Source organism: Schistocerca cancellata, chromosome 5 (assembly GCF_023864275.1).
Source record: "Schistocerca cancellata isolate TAMUIC-IGC-003103 chromosome 5, iqSchCanc2.1, whole genome shotgun sequence".
NCBI lineage: Eukaryota > Metazoa > Arthropoda > Insecta > Orthoptera > Acrididae > Schistocerca > Schistocerca cancellata.
This window is the reverse complement of record NC_064630.1, coordinates 827,943,281-827,965,069: the sequence shown is the minus strand read 5'-3', so window position 1 is coordinate 827,965,069 and position 21,789 is coordinate 827,943,281. Positions and strand designations below refer to the sequence as shown.

The window sequence follows — 21,789 nt, the reverse complement described above, 5'->3', positions numbered from 1 at the left end:
TACACACAAAATTCTAGCTTTCGCAACCAACGGTTGCCTCATCAGGAAAGAGGGAAGGAGAGGGAAAGACGAAAGGATTTGGGTTTTAAGGGAGAGGGTAAGGAGTCATTCCAATCCCGGGAGTGGAAAGACTTACCTTAGGGGGAAAAAAGGACAGGTATACACTCGAACACACACACATATCCATCCGCATATACACAGACACAAGCAAACATTTGTAAAGGCAAAGAGTTTGGGCAGAGATGTCAGTCGAGGCGGAAGTATAGAGGCAAAGATGATGTTGAAAGACAGGTGAGGTATGAGCGGCGGCAAATTGAAGTTAGAAATTAGCGGAGATTGAGGCCTGGCGGATAGCGAGAAGAGAGGATATGTTGAAGGGCAAGTTCCCATCTCCGGAGTTCTGACATGTTGGTGTTAGTGGGAAGTATCCAGATAACCCGGACGGTGTAACACTGCGCCAAGATGTGCTGGTCATGCACCAAGGCATGTTTAGCCACAGGGTGATCCTCATTACCAACAAACATTGTCTGCCTGTGTCCATTCATGCGAATGGACAGTTTGTTGCTGGTCATTCCAACATAGAATGCATCACAGTGTAGGCAGGTCAGTTGGTAGATCACGTGGGTGCTTTCACACGTGGCTCTGCCTTTGATTGTGTACACCTTCCGGGTTACAGGACTGGAGTAGGTGGTGGTGGGAGGGTGCATGGGACAGGTTTTACACCGGGGGCGGTTACAAGGGTAGGAGCCAGAGGGTAGGGAAGGTGGCTTGGGGATTTCATAGGGATGAACTAAGAGGTTACGAAGGTATATATATATATATATATATATATATATATATATATATATATATATATATATATATATATATAAAGTCATACTCACTGCCATATATATATATATATGGCAGTGAGTTGGCTGTAAACTAGTTATAAATGTCCATGAAAATGTCATTAGCAACCCTTCCTATAACTACACTCACCTTTACTGTATTTTGCAATACTCATATCATCTGCAAACAAAACATCTCTGTATCTGGCAGTGTAACTGATGAAAAGTCGTTAATGTACAGTAGTAAAAGCAGTGGCCGTAAATAGATCCTTGTTGGACACCATACATAATTTTTTCCACTCTGATAATGACGTAGCATAATTCAGTGGTCTCTCGTATATACACCCTTGGTTTCCTGTTTGTGAGATATTACTTGAACCAATTTGCAACATTGCCAGTGAGAGCATGATAAATGTAAATGTAAATGCTATTCACAGATTAGGCCTTAAGACTGTTCTGACTGGCGCACTGTTGCCTCCGAGGCAGTAGGAGGAGCTGTCTCCAATCGTATGACGTGTTCAGCATGTCACCAGTCCCTCCAGCCTTTACTGCCAGTAGTTGCATGCTTATGATGCCACTGCTTCTTTGTTCAAGCAGCTCCCCATCTGACTCCACAAGGGCTGAGTGGACCCTGTAGCAGTCTTTCCTACTTTAGAAAAATTTGAGGAGGCACCGGAACAAGCTCAGGTGGCGCCAAAGGCAGCGACGCTAACCATTTGACTGTGGAGGTAATCTGACCTCTTAGTATTCTTACTTATTTTAAAGGATGTTACGTTTCACAGTCACCTTCACCTTTGACAAATCACTGAAAATATATGTAGCTTGTAATTTATTATCTAATGAATTAAGTGCATTCTCATTGTTTGTGTATATAGGATTCTGAATGTTGGAACCCTTCAGAAATCAAATCTGTGTCTTGGACAGTATGTTACTCATGGTCAAATGGTAAAGATTTCACCTGCACATTACCTTTGCAAGAATTTTTGAGATTGCTGGCAAAGTGAAATTGATCTGTAGTTTGATGGATGGTATATATTTATCCTCTTTCTTGAACAGAGATTCAGTGTCAGCATATTTCAGCCAATCAGGAAATGTGCCAGTGATAAAAGTCTACTTGTACAAATAACTTATAATTTTACAAAACAATGGAAAATCCAGGTGGAGTAAAACAGTATTATGAATAGGATAGTTGCTACTCACCATATAATGGTGATACTGAGTCACAGAGAGGCACAACAAAAAGACTCTTGAAAAGTCAGCTTTCGACCAACAAGGCCTTTGTCAAAAATAGACAACATACTCTGGCTTCAGCTGCCAGAGACTATGGTTATGTGTGTGTGAATTGTATTTGCATGTGTTTGTGTGTGTGTGTGTGTGTGTGTGTGTGTGTGTGTGTGTGTGTGTGTCTTGTCTATTTTTGACAAAGAGACCTTGTTGGCCGAAAGCTCACTTTCTGACAGTCATTTTGCTTTTCCTATCTGTGACAGCTTATCCACTATATGGTGAGTAGCAACTGTCCTTTTCATATTATTGTTAAAGTCTTACAAAACTGACAAGAACACACTTATCCAAGGGGAGCCAGAACGATCCATCTCCTCCATGTTAATTTTAGGAAATAGAAGGAACATTTTTTCTAAAACCATTAAACATATTGCTCTGAAATTTGGACTACATGTTCAATGGATATTTCTCTACAAAGTTATAATGCCATGTTAAGAAATATTTATTGGTTTTTGTTTTACAATTTCTTTAAACAGTTGCTTATTTTTTTCTCTAAAATTTTGCACTTTTTCTTCTATAACTCTTGAATTATACAATATTTTTTACAATTTGTTATAAAAATGAAGGAAAAGAAGTAAACAATTTTGTGCATAAATTTTATTGATATACTGTTAGCAGTTTTTGAGAAAATGCTCCTCACAGATGAAAATTTTAAAGTTACGGGAAATGGCTTCTAAAGTCTTTTAATACATTCCTGCCCCATATGATGGATTATCAGCATCCTCTTCTTTTTCCAGTGTTAGTTTCTTTTTCACTGGTCTTTTCTTCCATTTTGCTACATGTTGTAGGCTTTTGTCTCTTCTTCCTGCACCTCTTAATCTTTCTTCATCAATTAGGCGCATTGTGGAAATGGTGATATGTCCTGGTTGGAAACCTAAACGTTTCAGCTCATCACATTTGATAATTTTTCCTTCATTGTATGTTGCCACTGCATTCCAAAATGCAATGTTTTTATCTGTACAAACACTTTTTTGGGAATCCTAATCCAAATTAAATTGTTTACACTTTCATTTGGATTTTGTGTTTTCCCATGGAAACACTTTTCCAATAAACTTGACTGTGATAAATCTCTGAATATGGGCTTAATTACATCAATTACAGCATTTGGCAAACTGTTTTATGGGCATATTCCTTTCCTGATTGGTACTTACACCATAGGTCATCACCTGTGGGGCACAGTGCATGTTGTGGGTGCTCATTTGTTGATGCAGGATGAAAAAATAATGCCCATACTGCTCTCTCATATGCTCAAAGCTTCTTGTATTTTGCCTAATTGCACACCCATAATAACTCTGCAATCTATCAATTGCTTCATCTGTCAATCTTCCTCTTCCCCAAAGGGTCTTACCATCACTAAGCTTCTGGGATCTTAATGTCTGCTTTAGTTTGGGCAAGCGAGCGCCCATGTGCTTCTCCATATGTCCAATGCACTCCTGCTTTTTAATGTGAATTTCATTGCCATAAGGTTCAAGTTCCTCTACAGCTTTATATCCCTTAGAATCACCATCTCCTAGATAGTTAGTGTATCATACATTATACCACTCCTGTGATCTGGAAAAAATTGCTTTCACTCCCTGTACTTCCATCGCTCCACTCGTGCCGTGAAAATTTGCTTCACAACTTTCACTATGTTCATCCTTGGTACTGCCCTTACATCTACAATGTTTTGAGAGAATAGCATCATCAATTACTTTTCAACTGTCTCCACTGGTAGCTGTCACAACTCCATTTAGAGATTTATGACCTCTTCGTTGCCATGATCCATCTAAAGCAACAGTTAAATCTCTACAATTCCCATTATCTGTCACAGCTTTTTCAACTGTGTTCTTCATTGTTGCTTGAGCAATATCTTCAGCAGAAGATCCCACCAATTCATTATAAAATCCAAACTTGGTTGATGGTTTTGGCAAGTTCATAATTCCACATAACATTGTCCCTGCAGCACTGCCCTTGTCAATGCAACACAAGCCATACACTAGCCTAACATTTATGTCATACACCTTCTTTCCACTATTACCACTACAAGGAATACTGTTAAAATTAGAAAATGAATCTTCTGCAGCACATTTGTTACACTTCAATAACATTTTACATGCCAAACCAATGTGTGAAGTTATTTTCAATTCCAGTCCTCTTTCTTTGCAAACTTGGCATAATACATTATGTTTCAAAACATTAGAGAGCAAGGAAATGTTAATTATTTCATTCAAATCATTACTGTCACTTTCATAGTTTTCAAATTTTTCTTTGCTGTCACAAAGTTTCTTGCTGGAAGAAGTTCTATCACATTCATTTGGGTAGTCGGTGAAGCAGTCTGAGCAGCATCTCCCTTCGAAACAACAAAAGATTTCTTTTTCCACTCATTGTGCCTTTTCTTAAACACTTGATTGCTGAAACGGGGCATATTGATATCCACAAACCAAATACGTAAAACAGGTACAAGCAAAATTTGTCAGATACGCAAAATTGAACAGCTAAACAACACAACGCAAACTCCACAAGTCAGAACACACGATACAGCGTTTATGTTTACTGATATGAACAGTCACTTGTCACAGAGATAAAGCCATAAAACATTGCAAAACAAAACACTGTCTAATTCCGCAAAGATACCCTGCTTGCAGCCAGCAAGCGGCAGTGTCAGAGGTGACACACCAAGTTGTTACAACCATTAATATGTGGCATGTCAACTTTGCAGCAATAAAAAACGCACTTAGAATTCACTTAGAAGGGTGAAACTTGATTTGTTTTATTCAGAAAACTCCAAATAATTTTATAATTAAAAAAAACAAACAAACAAAAAAACATTAATTTTGTCATTTTCATCGTTCTTGATATTTCATCATGACCACTAGCATGCTTTGGTTGTAACAATTTCATTATAGATGTTATTTAGTTTGGCAAAGTGAATGCCATAGTCATGCAACTGAGGTTATTTGTGAAGACTAGTCTCAGGTATTCTAGGACATTATTTACTGACCCCCAACGTTCCTTTACCGTCAGTAACAGATATAAAGTACTTGTTAAAGAGATTTGCCACACTATACCCATCTGTTATCAACTTATCAGCAACTCTTAAAGCTGTTTTCTCCTATGTTTCTTGAGCTCTACTTTCTCCTGTTTCACTATATCCTGTATTGTTTTTGTCTTGTGACTTTATGCTACTATCTTCTTTTCATAATTTATTTTCTTAGATGCCAGGATTAATTTCTTTAACATTCTGCAGTGAGCTAGCATGCTTTGGTTGTAACAATTTTATTATGGGTGTTATTTAATTGGTGGAGTCCCATAAGCAAGGATCCAAGTTTGGTTCCCGGTACCTCCTCGTATTTTTCGAAAGTAGGAAACACTGGCACATGATCCACTCAGCCCTTGTGGGGCCAGATGAGGAGCTGTTTAAATAAAGATCATCAACATTTGACTGTTCCTAGCTGAGAGATACTTTTTGTCCTACAATATACCTTTCTTCGTTGTGTAATCCATGTTTTCTTCTAGAATTCCATTTAATCTAAAGATGTCATTCTGTAACTTGTTTTGGTGTATTAACATGGTATTTATTCTTCTTTTGAAAATCACGTTTGATTTAGCCCCTTTACCATTGTATATGATGAATCATATGGTGGGCAGTAATATATGGTACAGTACTGAATTTGAACAACACTGTATACAGTAGTTACAATTATTTCTTGTATAACACATACAACACTACTACCCGCTACTGCTATTATACCATAACGTTAAAGTTGGAGTCGGGTTGTGAAATAAAACGATCTTATTAAAGCAATTATGGTATAAAGCAACAGAGCAGTGTTACCCTCTGAGAGGAATTTTGTTATTTTGACCGTGTTGTACCTAACGGAGGCGGCTTATCCGAAGTCAAAGTCAGAATTACGTAAATATTTAAAACAATATTTTACCTTGCTACACTGTTCAAAGAATAAAGAAAACAGTCACCAGCCTAATTAGGCAAGAGAATGATTGACATTCTTGTTCAAGAAAATAGGTATGAGTAACTTTAACGGTCAAACACAACCTATACTTTGCCACAAGCAAGTGCTATGAACTCTGGCACTTGAATACAGTATATTCACGTTAAGGTTGGAGTTAACACATCAGAACAAACTATTTGCATAAATATAACAGATAACAAAACACACTATTACTTGAGGACTTAGTCAAACTGAAAGGTCTCAATAACGCTACTATTAATATTCACTGTAGAATCGTAAATTGGACATAGGTTTAGTATTACTTTTCAAACAAATTCCTATCTGACATGAAATATGTAAATGTAATTCACTGCAAAATTATGAACTGGTCACAGGTTAAGTCTCTCTTGGCTAAATACTTTTCTATTTAGAATGAAAATTAAATAGAATTCACTAACAGGTTATTTCTCTGTCTTTTGAATAAAGAAATGATTGTTTTCATAAATAATGGTCTTTCTATTAATTGTTATCTAGCATGAGCACAATAGACAAACTGTTGGTCCTGTTACGCCATTAATATGCACTTTTAATATACAAGAGGAGCTCAATATTGTACAGAATTTGACTTGAATAGCAAAGGTAATTAAAACTTTCTATAATTAAGTAACTTTGTGCACTTGAACTACTTTCAATAGAGGGGGGGCCTTAATCTTGACCACTGTAGCAGAGCAAACTAAACACACTTTCAATACACTAGAGAAACAAGTACTTAGCAAGCATGAGCATATAACTTTCCACAAATGCAGTTCACGACTTTTACTGCAGTGAGACACAAGATTGACATATCTGTAAGAAACTGACTCACCTTCTACAATTTACAACAGGCAGCACTATGATCAATAACTAAACAAAACTTTATACGCCACAGTTTTGAGAACATTCACTTTAGAAGTTGGCAACAGATATTAATATGCAGTTTTAACAGAAAAATTATTTTCAACAAGCATCATTTACTATATTACTCAGTCCTGCTACATAAACTTTAACTTTCTTTTTACTATGTTCACGTGGCATTAATTAGCAAAACACTGGGCTTTCCTATTTTCACAATATGGACACTCGGTAAGCAATTTTGACATGCGAAAGACCCTAAGTGGTTGTGTGACTAAGGATAAAAAATCAAGGTAGTTATAAGAGTTCGAGCATAAGTTATCTTATATTTGTGCACACTAAAACATCCAATTAGCTGATCCTTCACCATACATTACTACTATTCTTTGGTTCCTTTTCAGTGATTGCGCAGTGTGGTTGCGACTGCATGTTGGTAGGTGGATTTGCGGATAGAATTGCTGGACTCTGTCATTTCATGGTGGCGATGATAGATATCAATTCCAGAATAGTTCCAGCTCTTTATCCATCCTTCCGAGATGTTGGAAAGCAGCACGGAAAGCCTCTCTTGGCACCAGCACAATATACAACTTTTCCATGAGCGGTTGAGAGTTTGGTAGCTCATGCCCGACTGACTCTTGGTTCCAACTTTTCTACCTAGCCCAACCACAATTTGAGCGTGCTAAACTGTCCGTTCCAAAAGGGGAACCACAACACCTTTTACATACAAAATAACTAAGAACCTTGAGTGAAGGTCAGCAATTTACATAACAGCAAACGAACATTTTAAATAAAACAGAACATTTGCATATATTGATAGTTCTAAACAAAATTATTTAAATAAGATTATTTAATTTTAAAGATAACCAAAGAGATTATATGAGGAACACGAAGGATCATTACAGAGATTATACTTCCTACTCTCTAAAAGACATCAAAGTTTTTACAAAGAAAGGAGTATACAATTTTGTGTTATAGATTCAGTCAAACACATTTACAGAAGATCAATGATGTAACATTAAATAAAACAAAAGGCAAAAAAATCAGTAGCGCATAGAGCTATGGTGTTACACACAGATATTTAAATACAGAAATTGCTAAAATGTGCACAATCTAATAACTGAATTTTAATAATTTAGGACTACTCTGAAATGTGATACTCTGCAAAACATTTTTTTTCTGGATGTAATCCTACATTTGAATTTTACACAATGGAATTTAACATATTTATCGAACAATGCACAATGACAATGAGTACATTGTTTACCTACAAGATAGTTCAGTCCATCATAACGGACTTCCTGAGGTATCAGCTTCAGTCTTCTTGGTGTTGTAACATTTGGTGTTTCCATCTTTTGAACTGTCAATAATGCCACTGTTGTTATTTGGATGAAATCTAAGTAGGAAGTACTTGGTTAACAGTACCTGCGCATTAACTATTGCACCATTTAGGAAAAATCTGAAGTAGGACCACCATCATTTCTTTCAACTTATTCAAATTCAGTAGAGGCCTCAACACTGATCAAAGAGATGCACTCCTCCCTTACCAAAGTTACAGTGGCAAACAGTAACCAGCTGCCGAATGCTGATCATGTTTCTATTTTTTGTAACTTCTTCACACTGTGTGTTGATTAGAATTAGAGCATCTATTGATACCAGTTGTCAGCTGTCTGCTATCATTCCATCTCAGAAGAGTAATTTTTTTGTATGAAGTTTACACTGCATGAAGGAGACCCCTTGCAGTTTTGGCAAGATTTCTGAGAGTATGATGTTTTGTGCAACTCTGATTCATTGTACCAGTAACAAGTAAGTTATGCTCCAACATAGAATGCAACAGAGGGAAAGAATTAAAGTAATTATCAAGAAAAATGCAGCTTTCTGGTGGAGCTAAATTTATGCAAACTTTTTTGTTGTAACCATATAGTATATGTGGGCAGAATCAAACAGCATGCGATACATGTGCCACCACAGCCAGCCTAGAGAGGTTACCTTGCAACTCGGACAGATGGCAGGCACAGTAAGTGCTGTGCTGTGCTGTGTGCACAACATTCCAATATAAGCCTGCCACAGTGGGCTTGTAGTCTCACTTATGTTTACTTGCTTATTTTATGCTTACCTATGAGACTGTATACTGATGTGTTCTATAGTTATGGGACCTTGTACAGATCTGTACTTCATTCAGTGTTATTGTGCATCTCTTCATGTGGAAGCAGAATAACACTTGGCTGGTGTTACTTTTGGTATTATGTCTGTATGATGTTACAATATACTTGGCAACAAGAGCAGTTTTCTACTCCATGTGTTTAGTTTTTTTGATTCAATATGCAGCCTACATTTCATTGGAAGAAGTTCTTCAATATCTTGTTGAACAGTGAGCTCTCACTGACCAGCAACAAGCTCTAGCTGTGATACTAAACAATGTGGCAGCCAGGTTCACTGCCATTGATGCAGCCCCCACTGTTTCCTCCATATGACGATTCTATGGCAAATTGGGACACACATGGAAAATTCCTTCAGCAACATTTTCAAGCTTTAGGGGTCATCGACCCCAACTTGTATACAGCTTTATTTTTTTGTCACGGATTCCTCCTTGTGTTAATTACCTTTCGTGTCAGGTAGCTCCTCCTACAGGAACGTGCTGATCTCTCTTTTGATGAAATGTGTCAGTTGTTCTCTAATCATCATTGCAAATTCATATTATTGCTGCTTGTATCGAGTTCTACCATTGTCAGAAGCAGCCATGACAGTTGTACAGAGCTTGGGCAACAGAACTTCATGGGCTTAACCATCATTTTCAGTTTGTTGCTGACTTAATCATTTGTAATGCTGTAATACACCTCGCTCCTGATAGGGAAGCTCACGTATGTGCTGTATAATGTGTAAATCCCTCTGTCACCGATGTTCTGAACATTACACAGTCTTTTGAAATATCTAGGACAGCAGGAAATATTGCATCTGTGTGCAGCTCTTAAACACTGAAAAGACTCACTACATGCAGTTCACAACTGCCCAGCATATGTGTAAAATATGTAGAAGTGCTGATAGAACAGGTTGATAGTTTTAAATTCCTGGGATAAAAACAAAAGTTTGGAAGAGCATACCACAGAACTGCAGAATTGCCTAGACACATCATTATTTGTAATGCAAATGTTATCACACACAGATGGCACAAAACAAAAAATAAAAAATTAGCATACTTTGCTTACATTCATTACATAATGTCACAGTTTGGAGTAACTCTTCAATTCAAACAGTTTTCAGACTAAAAAACTGCGTAATATATATTATTTGTGATGTGAATTTCTGAACATCCTATAGAAGACTACTAAATGAATTGGGTATACTAACTATGCTTCTCAGTAGTTTTCCTAAATGGCATTTATTTATTTATCGTGTCAAAAGTACAGAAATATCAATCAAAAATTGGACTCTTCATGTAAATTTTGTGTAGCTCTCATAAGGTCTTCCATGGTGCAGGTGGTTGGTGATGAGGAGCATTGAAGGAAATAGCTGTTAGTCTGGTCAATGCCACGCTGGTGAAGAACTGAGTCCACAGAGAAACCCCAAGTCCACAGATTGGTCTTGTATCTCATTGTGTTTGATCGTAACCTATTGAGACACCTCCATATTGACCTCTTCTCCGAATGTCCAGGGAGAAGTTGTTCCTTTGGAGCCATCCATTCTCCCAAATACCGATATTTCTCCTGCCATTGCGAGATCCTTGCTGTATGTGGATTCTCGATGAGAGACTCAGTAGTTGTCAAGAAGCTCTTTCTTAATTTCAGCCTAGGATGTGCAAGCTGATGACCATATAGTGGATGGCCTTCCTTCATTGTGGCCTTACTTTTCTCATATCTCGCAGATACCTCACGTCTGATTTCAGGAGAAGCTATGCCAGCAAGGCAATGGAGTTTGACCACAGGAGTAGGTCTTATGCAACCCATGTTAATCCTGCAAGACTCATTTAGAGCCACTTCTATGTTCCTGGCTTGACTGGACTTGTACCATACCGAACATGCATATTCAGCAGTGGAATAACATAGAGCAAGCGCACTTGAGTGCACAGTGCATGGATTAGCACTCCATGACATACCAGTCAATTTTTACACTAAGTTATTTCTGGCTGCCACTTTCTGTTTGGTGTTTAGGCAATGCTTTTTATATGTTAGCGCACAATCCAGAGTTACACCAAGATATCTGGGAGTAGGATTATGTTTGAGTACAATGCCTCCCCAGGATATATTTACAGATCTATTTGCCTTTTTATTCTTCAGGTGGAAAGATTTTGATGGCGTATCTTCTACAGTCTCAAAACAGTCAGCCTGAGTAGTGATAGTGCAGTCATCAGCATAAATAAAGCTTCGAGTTCCTTCAGGGATAGGTTGATCATTGGTATAGATGTTGAATAATAGTGGCGAAAGCACGCTGCCTTGTGGTAGCCCATTTTTATGAGTTCTCCATCTTCTTTTATTACCCTGAAATTCCACAAAAAATCTGCGGTTCTGGAAAAGGTTTCCAATATTTCACATGAGTGTGAAGTTACATCATAAATTTTATTCAGAAGGAGCTGATGGTTGATTGTATCGTTAAGCTGTGGACAGATTGATAAAGACAGCACCTGTCATGAGCCGTTTCTCATATCCATCTTAGATATGTTGTGTTAAGTTTAATATTTGAGATGTGCAACTTTTCACTTCTCTGAAACCTGCTTGCTGTGGTATTAGAAGAGGCTCCACCTTTCTAATCATTCTCTGAAGAATGAGCCTCTCCAGTATTTTGTAGACGTGACAGAGTAAGGAGATAGGTCTATAATTTTTGGGATCTTTCCTATCCTTTCCTGGTTTTGGTGTGGAAATTTCTCTTGCTTTTCGCCATACTTGCATTCTCGAATACAGTTGTTCATAAACTCCAGTAACCAAAGCATTGTAGCAGGACCAAAATTCTTGATTTGCTCAGCTCTAATGTCATCCAGTCCTGCTGCTTTTCCCAATTTACATGTATTCAGAACTGAATTCAATTCTTCAAGAGAGAAAGAAGGAGATAAGATACTATTCTCTTGATCCATTTGCCTGAATAATTGTTTCCTCTCTGTATTTCTGGATTTAGTTGCTTTGCCATTAATGAGGAGTTGGTGAGGAATTTGGTCTGGTTTACTCTTAACATATGTGTTGACCTGAGTGTTATCATTACTCAGGCGATGTAATAGCCTCCAGGCCTTTTTGCTACTTTCACTTAGTGTCACAGTCGACAATTAATTGTACCCATTCTTCTCTCTTAGCCTCAGATATTGAAGAGAGGACATTCTGTGCAAGGCTTGATGTGGCTTCACTGAAAGGATCTTCTTCAAACTTCCTGTAGTATTCTTAAAGAAGAATGGCCATTTCAGGTGTTATACCCATGATATAGTTCATTCTGCATACCCTTGGAATTGATGTTCGGGAGGAGGCATTAACGATGCTAACAAAATTCTCATATTGATCTATACAGGCACATCAGTATATAAACCTCCAGCAACAGATTTTTCCTTCACCCCACCTGAAAATTGTATTACAGAGAAAGCTTCTATTGTGATAGGTGATTTTAACAGTCATAGCCATGTTTCGAGGTACACTAAAGAGGAAAATGGTGAGGCTGTCCTTCTGTGGGCTGAAACTTTCCATCTCTCCCTCCTTCATGACACTAAACTACCTCATTCTTTCTACAGTGGACGCTGGGAACTGGCTATGATCTGGATCTGCTTTTTCTAAGTGAAAGTATTTTTCATACCTGCACTAAATCTGTCTATAAGCCCATACCAAATACACAACATCGACCCATTATGTGTCAAGTTCTTCCACAAGTCAGACCTTAAGAAATCCCTTTCAGACGAAGGTACAACTTCAAAAAAGCTGATTGGCAGAAATTTTCAAAATTATTAGCTGACACTCTACATCTACATCTACATCCATACTCCGCAAGCCACCTGACGGTGCGTGACGGAGGGTACCTTGAGTACCTCTATCGGTTCTCCCTTCTATTCCAGTCTTGTATTGTTCGTGGAAAGAAGGATTGTCGGTATGCTTCTATGTGGGCTCTAATCTCTCTGATTTTATCCTCATGGTCTCTTCGTGAGATATACGTAGGAGCTAGCAATATACTGCTTGAGTCTTCAGTGAAGGTTATGTTCTCGAAACTTCAACAAAAGCCCGTACCAAGCTACTGAGTGTCTCTCCTGGAGAGTCTTACACTGGAGTTTATCTATCTTCTCCGTAATGCTTTCGCGATTACTAAATGATCCTGTAACGAAGTGCGCTGCTCTCTGTTGGATCTTCTCTATCTCTTCTATCAACCCTATCTGGTACGGATCCCACACTGCTGAGCAGTATTCAAACAGTGGGCGAACAAGCGTACTGTAACCTACTTCCTTTGTTTTCGGATTGCATTTCCTTAGGATTCTTCCAATGAATCTCAGTCTGGCATCTGCTTTACCAACGAACGATCAACTTTATGTGATCATTCCATTTTAAATCACTCCTAATGCATACTCCCAGATAATTTATGGAATTAACTGCTTCCAGTTGCTGACCTGCTATATTGTAGCTAAATGATAAGGTATCTATCTTTCTATGTATTCGCAGCACATTACACTTGTCTACATTGAGATTCAATTGCCATTCCCTGCACCATGCATCAATTCGATGCAGATCATCCTGCATTTCAGTACAATTTTCCAATGTTAGAACCTCTCGATATACCACAGCATCATCCGCAAAATGCCTCAGTGAACTTCCGATGTCATCCACAAGGTCATTTATGTATATTGTGAATAGCAACGGTCCTACGACACCCCCCTGCGGCACACCTGAAATCACTCTTACTTCGGAATACTTCTCTCCATTGAGAATGACATGCTGCGTTCTGTTATTTATTGTAAACAGTATATTCCTTTTCCCAATAAACAGCCCAGTTCACAAAATCAATACTAGAAACAAGAATGGTCAATACTAGAAACAAGAAGAAACTTAAATGCTGTACTTCCAAAACTTGTCTACTAACACACTTTACCAACAACTTACCAGCAACAATAAAAACTCCTGTGTGCATAATTCAGATCCGCACCATGGATTTGTTGTGACAAAGCCAGGATAAAACCATAAAAAGTGTTTCATATTAATATGTAATTTAATTAACAGTAACATCACAGTCGTCCATAGCACCTTCCATCAATGTATGCTCCAAGATGCCTGATGTGTCCACAAAACTTGGTGGTTGTGATACTCATCTGGTGCTGTCACTTCACAATTTATGTCTATATTATCTCTGCATTCTGTATTTCTTTCAAGCAACACCTCTACATGGTTCGTAGATGTCTCAACTGTTGCTGGGCACTGTATACCCATTGGGTCGACATGTAATAACTTTGGGACATTTTTTCATTTCTTTTTTGACACTGCCATAGCTCTACATTTGCTTGGCACTGGATTGTTTAGGCTTTTTAGACTCCTTTTGAAGTGAACTTTCCCCTGACTTAGGTTTTATATAGTTACAAGCATATTTCAAAGTCATATTGTTGTTGTTGTGGTCTTCAGTCCTGAGACTGGTTTGATGCAGCTCTCCATGCTACCCTATCCTGTGCAAGCTTCTTCATCTCCCAGTACCTACTGCAACCCACATCCTTCTGAATCTGCTTAGTGTATTCATCTCTTGGTCTCTCTCTACGATTTTTACCCTCCACGGTGCCCTCCAATACTAAATTGGTCATCCCCTGATGCCTCAGAACATGTCCTACCAACCGATCCCTTCTTCTAGTCAAGTTGTCCCACAAACTCCACTTCTCCCGAATTCTATTCAATACCTCCTCATTAGTTATGTGATCTACCCATCTAATCTTCAGCATTTTTCTGTAGTACCATGTTTTGAAAGCTTCTATTCTCTTCTTGTCCAAACTATTTATCATCCATGATTCACTTCCATACATGGCTACACTCCATACAAATACTTTCAGAAACGACTTCCTGACACTTAAATCTATACTCGATGTCAACAAATTTCTCTTCTTCAGAAATGCTTTCCTTGCCATTGCCAGTCTACATTTTAAATCCTCTTTACTTCAACCATCATCAGTTATTTTGCTCCCCAAATAGCAAAATTCCTTTACTACTTTAAGCATATCATTTCCTAATCTACTTCCCTCAGCATCACCCGATTTAATTCGACTACATTCCATTATCCTCGTTTTGCTTTTGTTGATGTTCATCTTAAATCCTCCTTTCAAGACACTGTCCATTCCGTTCAGCTGCTCTTGCAGGTCCTTTGCTGTCTCTGGCAGCACTACAATGACATCGGCGAACCTCAAAGTTTTTATTTCTTCTCCATGGATTTTTATTCCTACTCCGAATTTTTCTTTTGTTTCCTTTACTGCTTGCTCAATATACAGATTGAATAACATCGGAGAGAGGCTACAACCCTGTCTCACTCCCTTCCCAACCACTGCTTTCATGCCCCTCGACTCTAATAACTGCCATCTGGTTTCTGTACAAATTGTAAATAGCCTTTCGCTCCCTGTATTTTACCCCTGCCCCTGCCCCTGCCCCTGCCACACCAAAGTCATATGACATGAAATTGTTTATTATTTCGTAACTTTCAGTTTCATACTAATTTCCATGTATAGTCTGACATTTTCTTTTTTTCTCCACTTTGGGCTTAGCAGTGGTCCGCATGCTTCTGACAATGACACCTCAATCAATGCCCTATGTTGTTGTTGTTGTTGTTGTTGTTGTGGTCATCAGTCTATATAAATGCTAAATCATAAAAATCACCCGCATTTGCCTACACTGGTACAATGACATCACAGGCAAAACAGATACCGTATGACAAACACGTGCAGACATGATCTATCCATTGTGGGCTCAACCACTGTTTATGCATTATTAGCCTCTTAGTTATTAGCAGTTCAGGTCTGTCAGTATTTTGTCACACATGAGAGTTTGACTGATGAGGGAATAGACATATTTACACCAGCAAGTTTGAGAGGAACCTGAACAACTTACTTTTGGCCAACTCCTTCTACCGCACTGAAAAATTTCTATACAGAACCATTTTATTGGTGTATTATTATTATTATTATTATTATTACTGTATTATTTTTATTAATATCACACAAAATAAAAATCTGACATGTTCCACATCCACGAGGATCTCCTTAATGCGGGTCTGTGGAATGAAGAGTTTATCTAATTTAATCTAATAGGATGGAGAAGTATGGATAGCTACATCACATCAGTCTTCAGCCTGAAGACAACAACAACAAACTGAGATGTAGCTGTGAGGAAAGAGGGGTGGGGAAGGAACACAAATAGATGGAGGTTGCAAGAGGGTGAGTAATTTTCAATGTATGCTTTGGTGTGGCTGTTTTCAGACAGATGGGCGGTGAAGAAATGTTTCTATTGAAAAGAACAGGTAAATGATAGAGGTTCTCGACAAGTCCATTGTGGTTAAACCTGAATTTGGGGCCAAATATTGGGACATTTGGGAGGACCATAAATTCTGATGGTGTCAGGCTGCTAGAAGATAGGTCAATGAAAATATTGTGAGTGTGAAGAGTGTGATTGAGACAAGGTATTTTAAGGGCATGAAGGATGTTTCTGGGTTTGTGTGAGAGAGAGTAAATCAGACAGGCTGGCTCTCAAACCTAGGTGGGAATAGTTGGTCACACGTGATGAGTGCTTTGATGTGTAGACAAATAAACTGCTTCTTTAGTTCACACATTGTTGGATTACCTTTTTTACCTTATCTCTTTGATTTTAAGAACCATCTTCCATTTTCTCTCTGCTGTATGTGTTAATTCTATCCAGCTGAAAATGTTTCTCATTGCTTGCCTTATCTTAGAACACTATGATCATCAAAATAATATAACAAAACTTCTAGAGACATTGTGAAAGTCAGCAACTTTTTATGTAAATTAAAAAAAAAAAAAAAAAAAAAAAAAAACGGTTGGGAATCTTCAGTGGCACACTAAGATGCCACAATATGATCAGAGACTGCTTGATAAACACTGGTAAATATGTTAATGGATGCATGTTCACACATATAACATATGTATGGATAAGGTACAATCAATGTGACCTTTAAAAAAACATAAAAAAATATGTATACCAGGAAACTCTGAAAGGATCTTAAAAGATGTTGTAATTTGTTAGATGCTACAAAAATAGAAGTTCACACAAGTGAATAACAATTTTACAGAATTTCAGTAAAACAGTTAAAGGTTAATAGTACCTGTACTTCTTTATGATTTCTCGTTGACCCAAGTTGTAAAGTGCTGCTGATGTGCAGAACATTTCATTTTTTGATAATCCTGCCCCTGCTTGCTCAAAGTAGTATTGAAGTTCCATAAGATCCATCCTTTTGTCACCTGCTCCCTCCTCATCATCTTCTGTCTCCGTCTTTTCTTCTGGAAGAGGCTGTCAGTATACAAATGTGGCTGCAGCGAAGCCAATTCTGCACAGTAGTTTCCTATCTACATGAAAACTTCTATTTTAATTACTGGCAATAGAATATTATAAGGAAACATAGAAGAAACACACAAATTTTAAAGTAGTTTCCTGCAAACAAAAAATTATCATCATTATCCTTTCAAATAATTTAGAATTTCATCATTGCAGTGTGAAAAATTCCATTCTTCTTACATGTTGAATCTAATATTGTCTTTAGTCTTGGAGATGTAGTATGTTATCTAAAGCTCTTCATCTATGGTTTCTTTTGTAGACGCACAGGACACTGGTTCTGAAAATACATCATCGATCTTTCTAAAGACTACAACACCATGAGCATATACTGTGCGCCACCTAGCATGAGGTGCAGGGCAGTGTATCATGTGAGGCAGCCACCTGTACTGATGAAAGGCTAGCTGCAGCCTGCTGTAAGCCACTTCAGTGTTTACATATTCCACCACTGCATACTGATCTCCAGGTGTCTTATGAGAGAAACTGTGCGATTCCTTGGACTGTTAGGTTTTATTCTCATGGTTTGTCCGTCATAGGTTTTGGTCAATTTATGAGAATCTATTTCCATGTTTGTAATTTCAAAGTTATTTGATGTATGTGTACCAAAGATTTATGTGATCAATTTCTCATGGTTGGGTTTCACAGTCATCTAAAACTTTTTAAAAGGCGTCATAGTTGCAACTGACTGTAAAAATTATTACTCTTCACTACTGCTGCTTTGGCTTAATAAAAATTATCAAGTGTAAACTGCAAAATACTGTGCTTTAGCACATGCCAAATTCTAAAAAAAATTCTGTGAAGCACATGTCATTGTCGCATCTGAGCCAAATAGCCGAAACTGCAATAGTTAAAATGAATAATTTTTACAATCAGTGCAACTACGATGTCTTTTTTGTGTGTAAAATAATAGGATACCCACTATCTAAAGTAATAAACCAATCCTTTGAACAAGGAAGATTCCCAGAGCTGCTGAAGTATGCAGAAGTAAAACTGTTGCTCAAAAAGGGGTCAAGAGAGGATATGGGGAATTATTGTCCCATCTCCCTCCTTCCAATCCTATTAAAAATCTTTGAAAATGCTGCTGCTACGCAGATTCGAAATTTTATGGAGAAATATGATATTATTACGGAAAACCAATTTGGTTTCCAGCATGGCAAAAGTACTATTGATGCAATTAACAAGTTTATCGACAATATCAGCACATCATTAGACAACAATAATAAAGTTGCAGGAATCTTTTGTGATCTCAGAAAAGCCTTTGACTCTGTAAATCATGCACTGCTCATCTATAAGCTTGACAAGTATGGGATCAAGGGTAATGTGTTCTAAATTGGCTTACATCATGCTTATCAAATAGGAAACAAAGAGAGATTGTCTCATGCAACAAATTACTATTCAAAATGGAAAAAAACAGTAGCCCAAGGTGTCCCTCAAGGCTCAATTCTAGGACCTATTTTGGTTTTGTTCTATGTTACTGATTTACCGAACAATATAAATGCTCCATTGATTTTATTTGCAATGACACATCTGTATTAATTGAAAACCAGGAGCCAGAAAACATCCCTCTCTACATAACAAACAGAATGAACAAACTAAAAACATGTTTCCAACTGAATGGATTAAGACTGAACATCCCCAAAACCCACATGGTCCAATTCAGAACAAAACAGTCAAAGTCTCAAGAAATTAAAATAACTCATAAAAATCAGGATATAGAAGAAGTGGATTCTGTGAAGTTAAACCTAGATAAAAATTTAAATTGGAATAAACATGTTGACTACCTGTTAAACAAATTATGTAACTTTGCATTTGCTATGCAAATATTAGCTGGGGCAACAGACATGAATACAAAGAAAATTGCATACCACAGCTAGTTTCAATCAGTTGTAAGGTATGGTATTATTTTTTGGGGAAATTCAAGCAATATATTGCGCATACTAAAGTTACAGAAAAGAATAATAAGGAACACGTGTACTGCCCATCCAAGGACATCGTGTCACCCACTCTTTGAAAAGCAACAGTTATTAACAGTTCCCTTCTTATACATCTATGATATTATCATCTTTCTACACAGCAATTTAAATTTATTCGAGGAAAACTGTTTCAATCACACGTATAACACGAGAAACAAAGACAATTTATGCGCAGTCTCCTCAGTACATGGCAATGAAAATTCATAACAAGCTAAAAGGAAAGAATGTTCCGAGTATGAACCTAGAGACACTGAAAACAAAGCTATATGATATACTTGTCAAACGCTGCTACTACACTGTTGATGAGTTCATGAAGGATGAACTGAACATTTGAGCAGGATACATCTACATATAGTCTTGTGTGTAAATGTAGCTGTCCTTCACAAAAGGGAGGAAAGAAAAATAAAAGTTTATATTTGTTGTGTTGGCAGAAGAGCCAACACCGTGTTACTAATGGAGGCCGAAATGCACGCGTTTTAGCTCACACAGGCTGGCGTGAGGAGGGAAGGACTATACTGACGTGAGGTCTGGAACGTGACAAGGAATGAGAATTCAGAAAGCGGACGTAATTAGTTTGATACTTAACTTTAATCCATTAATGATGAATGCCACGCTTGACGGTACGAGTCACAATATTATCTGTTCAGAAGACATAGTAACTGAATATGGTGCCTTGCTAGGTCATAGCAAATGACGTAGCTGAAGGCTATGCTAAATTGTCGTCCCTGCAAATGAGTGCGTATGTAGGCAGTGAACCATCACTAGCAAAGTCAGCTGTACAACTGGGGTGAGTGCTAGGGAGTCTCTCTAGACTAGACCTGCTGTGTGGCGGCGCTCGGTCTGCAATAGTGATAGTAGCGACACGCGGATCCGACATATACTAACGGACCGCGGCTGATTTAAAGGCTACCACCTAGCAAGTGTGGTGTCTGGCGGTGACACCACAATATTAATGTTAAAATTCTTTGTACCAATTAGGCCTAAGTTGTGTTATCCATTTTTTAACGTGTCTCCTGTACACTAATCATATGATTAGAAATTGTATGTTATGACACAAATAAAACGCTATTCACTATTCACTATAAGGTAATAAACTTTGAGCACCATCTACAATAATGGCAATGACAGACTTGTGAGGTCAAACATTTGCATATTTGAAGATACAAAGCGTGCTGTATACTGATCAAGTCACACCCGGTGAACTTCTGCTTGAAAAACATGGAAGACATTAAATAGTTAATGGACCTAAAACAGCAGCAGACAGCATTAGCACTGCACCTTCTGAAATCCGCCATAGAATACTTCACAGTGACTTCCAACTACCCATTTTCTATCATTTCTGTCATTTGAATGGAATATCTCCCAGAAATTATTGACAATTTCTGGCAAGTCAAATCACTGACCAGCAGCAGCAGTACTCATTTTAAATCCTCATCTATATTATTAGAAGCAAAGGCCATTAACAGACCCATCCACCCTCCCATCAAAGAGAATCTGTACTCATCTATATGACCTTTTTATAACAAAATCCATTTTATAGCTGCTAGACTGGAGTTCCTCCAGCACAAAACAACAGACACATAATCTTATGCAGCTTGTGTTATATTGTCATTTCAAGTGCATGTACAGCAAATTCTATGTTGAATCATTAACTGGAGAGGTTAAGGTCTATTTAGCACCAGGCCAAGATGAACAATAATAGGTGTAACACAAGATAGACCCCCCCCCCTAGCAGAACTGCTCCAAAGTATCAAAGACTTTGAGATTTACAAGCAGTACAGCAAGTTTTCTTCATAGACTTAGAAGTTTCCACACTTCCTCATCTACATTCCAGAGGTATCTTCATACACTTAGAAGGTTCCAAACTTCCTCATCTACCTTTCGGAGGTAAAGAGTTGCAGCAGAAGTGCATGAGCTCAAGTAATGCATGTACAATGTGATGTTTGCCTGCTTTATCTCTTTGTTGATTGTCCTTGGTGTCGACGTACTGCATTGGCTGGAAAATGGGGTTTGTAATATGGACACTGACTACTGTAAATGATGTGGACAGCAGATACATAGTTGTGTTTTACAGTTCTTTACTTTCACTGTTCACAACCCCCCAATATTACACAGTTATTTGGCCAGTGCACTACTGTTTAACTTTCGATAAGCCTTATTAATAGGTTGCAGGCGAACATCCACATATTGCTACAATAGTTTTCTGTTAACATCTATGAGCAGTAAAAGCCTAACCACCTGGCTCACAGTTCTTGTAGAATAATAATGTATGTATGGGACAGACACTGTCATTGTTTTAACACATGGCCTAATTGTGCTACACTTATTTCAGGGATGCATTGTTGTTGATCTAACCAATACAGATTTTTCGTCTGAAACGTGGCTGTGGACTGACTGTCTCGTG

The 21,789-nt window shown here is 37.9% G+C and overlaps 1 protein-coding gene across 1 annotated transcript in view; it reads right to left on the bottom strand.

Annotated features, from left to right (window-relative positions):
• The window catches only part of LOC126188824 (radial spoke head protein 6 homolog A), a 254,633-nt gene that overhangs the window by 170,103 nt on the left and 62,741 nt on the right, over window positions 1–21,789 (bottom strand). Inside the window, exon 3 of the mRNA XM_049930436.1 lies at window positions 17,186–17,370. Coding sequence (XP_049786393.1) covers window positions 17,186–17,370 — 185 coding nt within the window. The remainder of the gene's footprint in view (window positions 1–17,185; window positions 17,371–21,789) is intronic.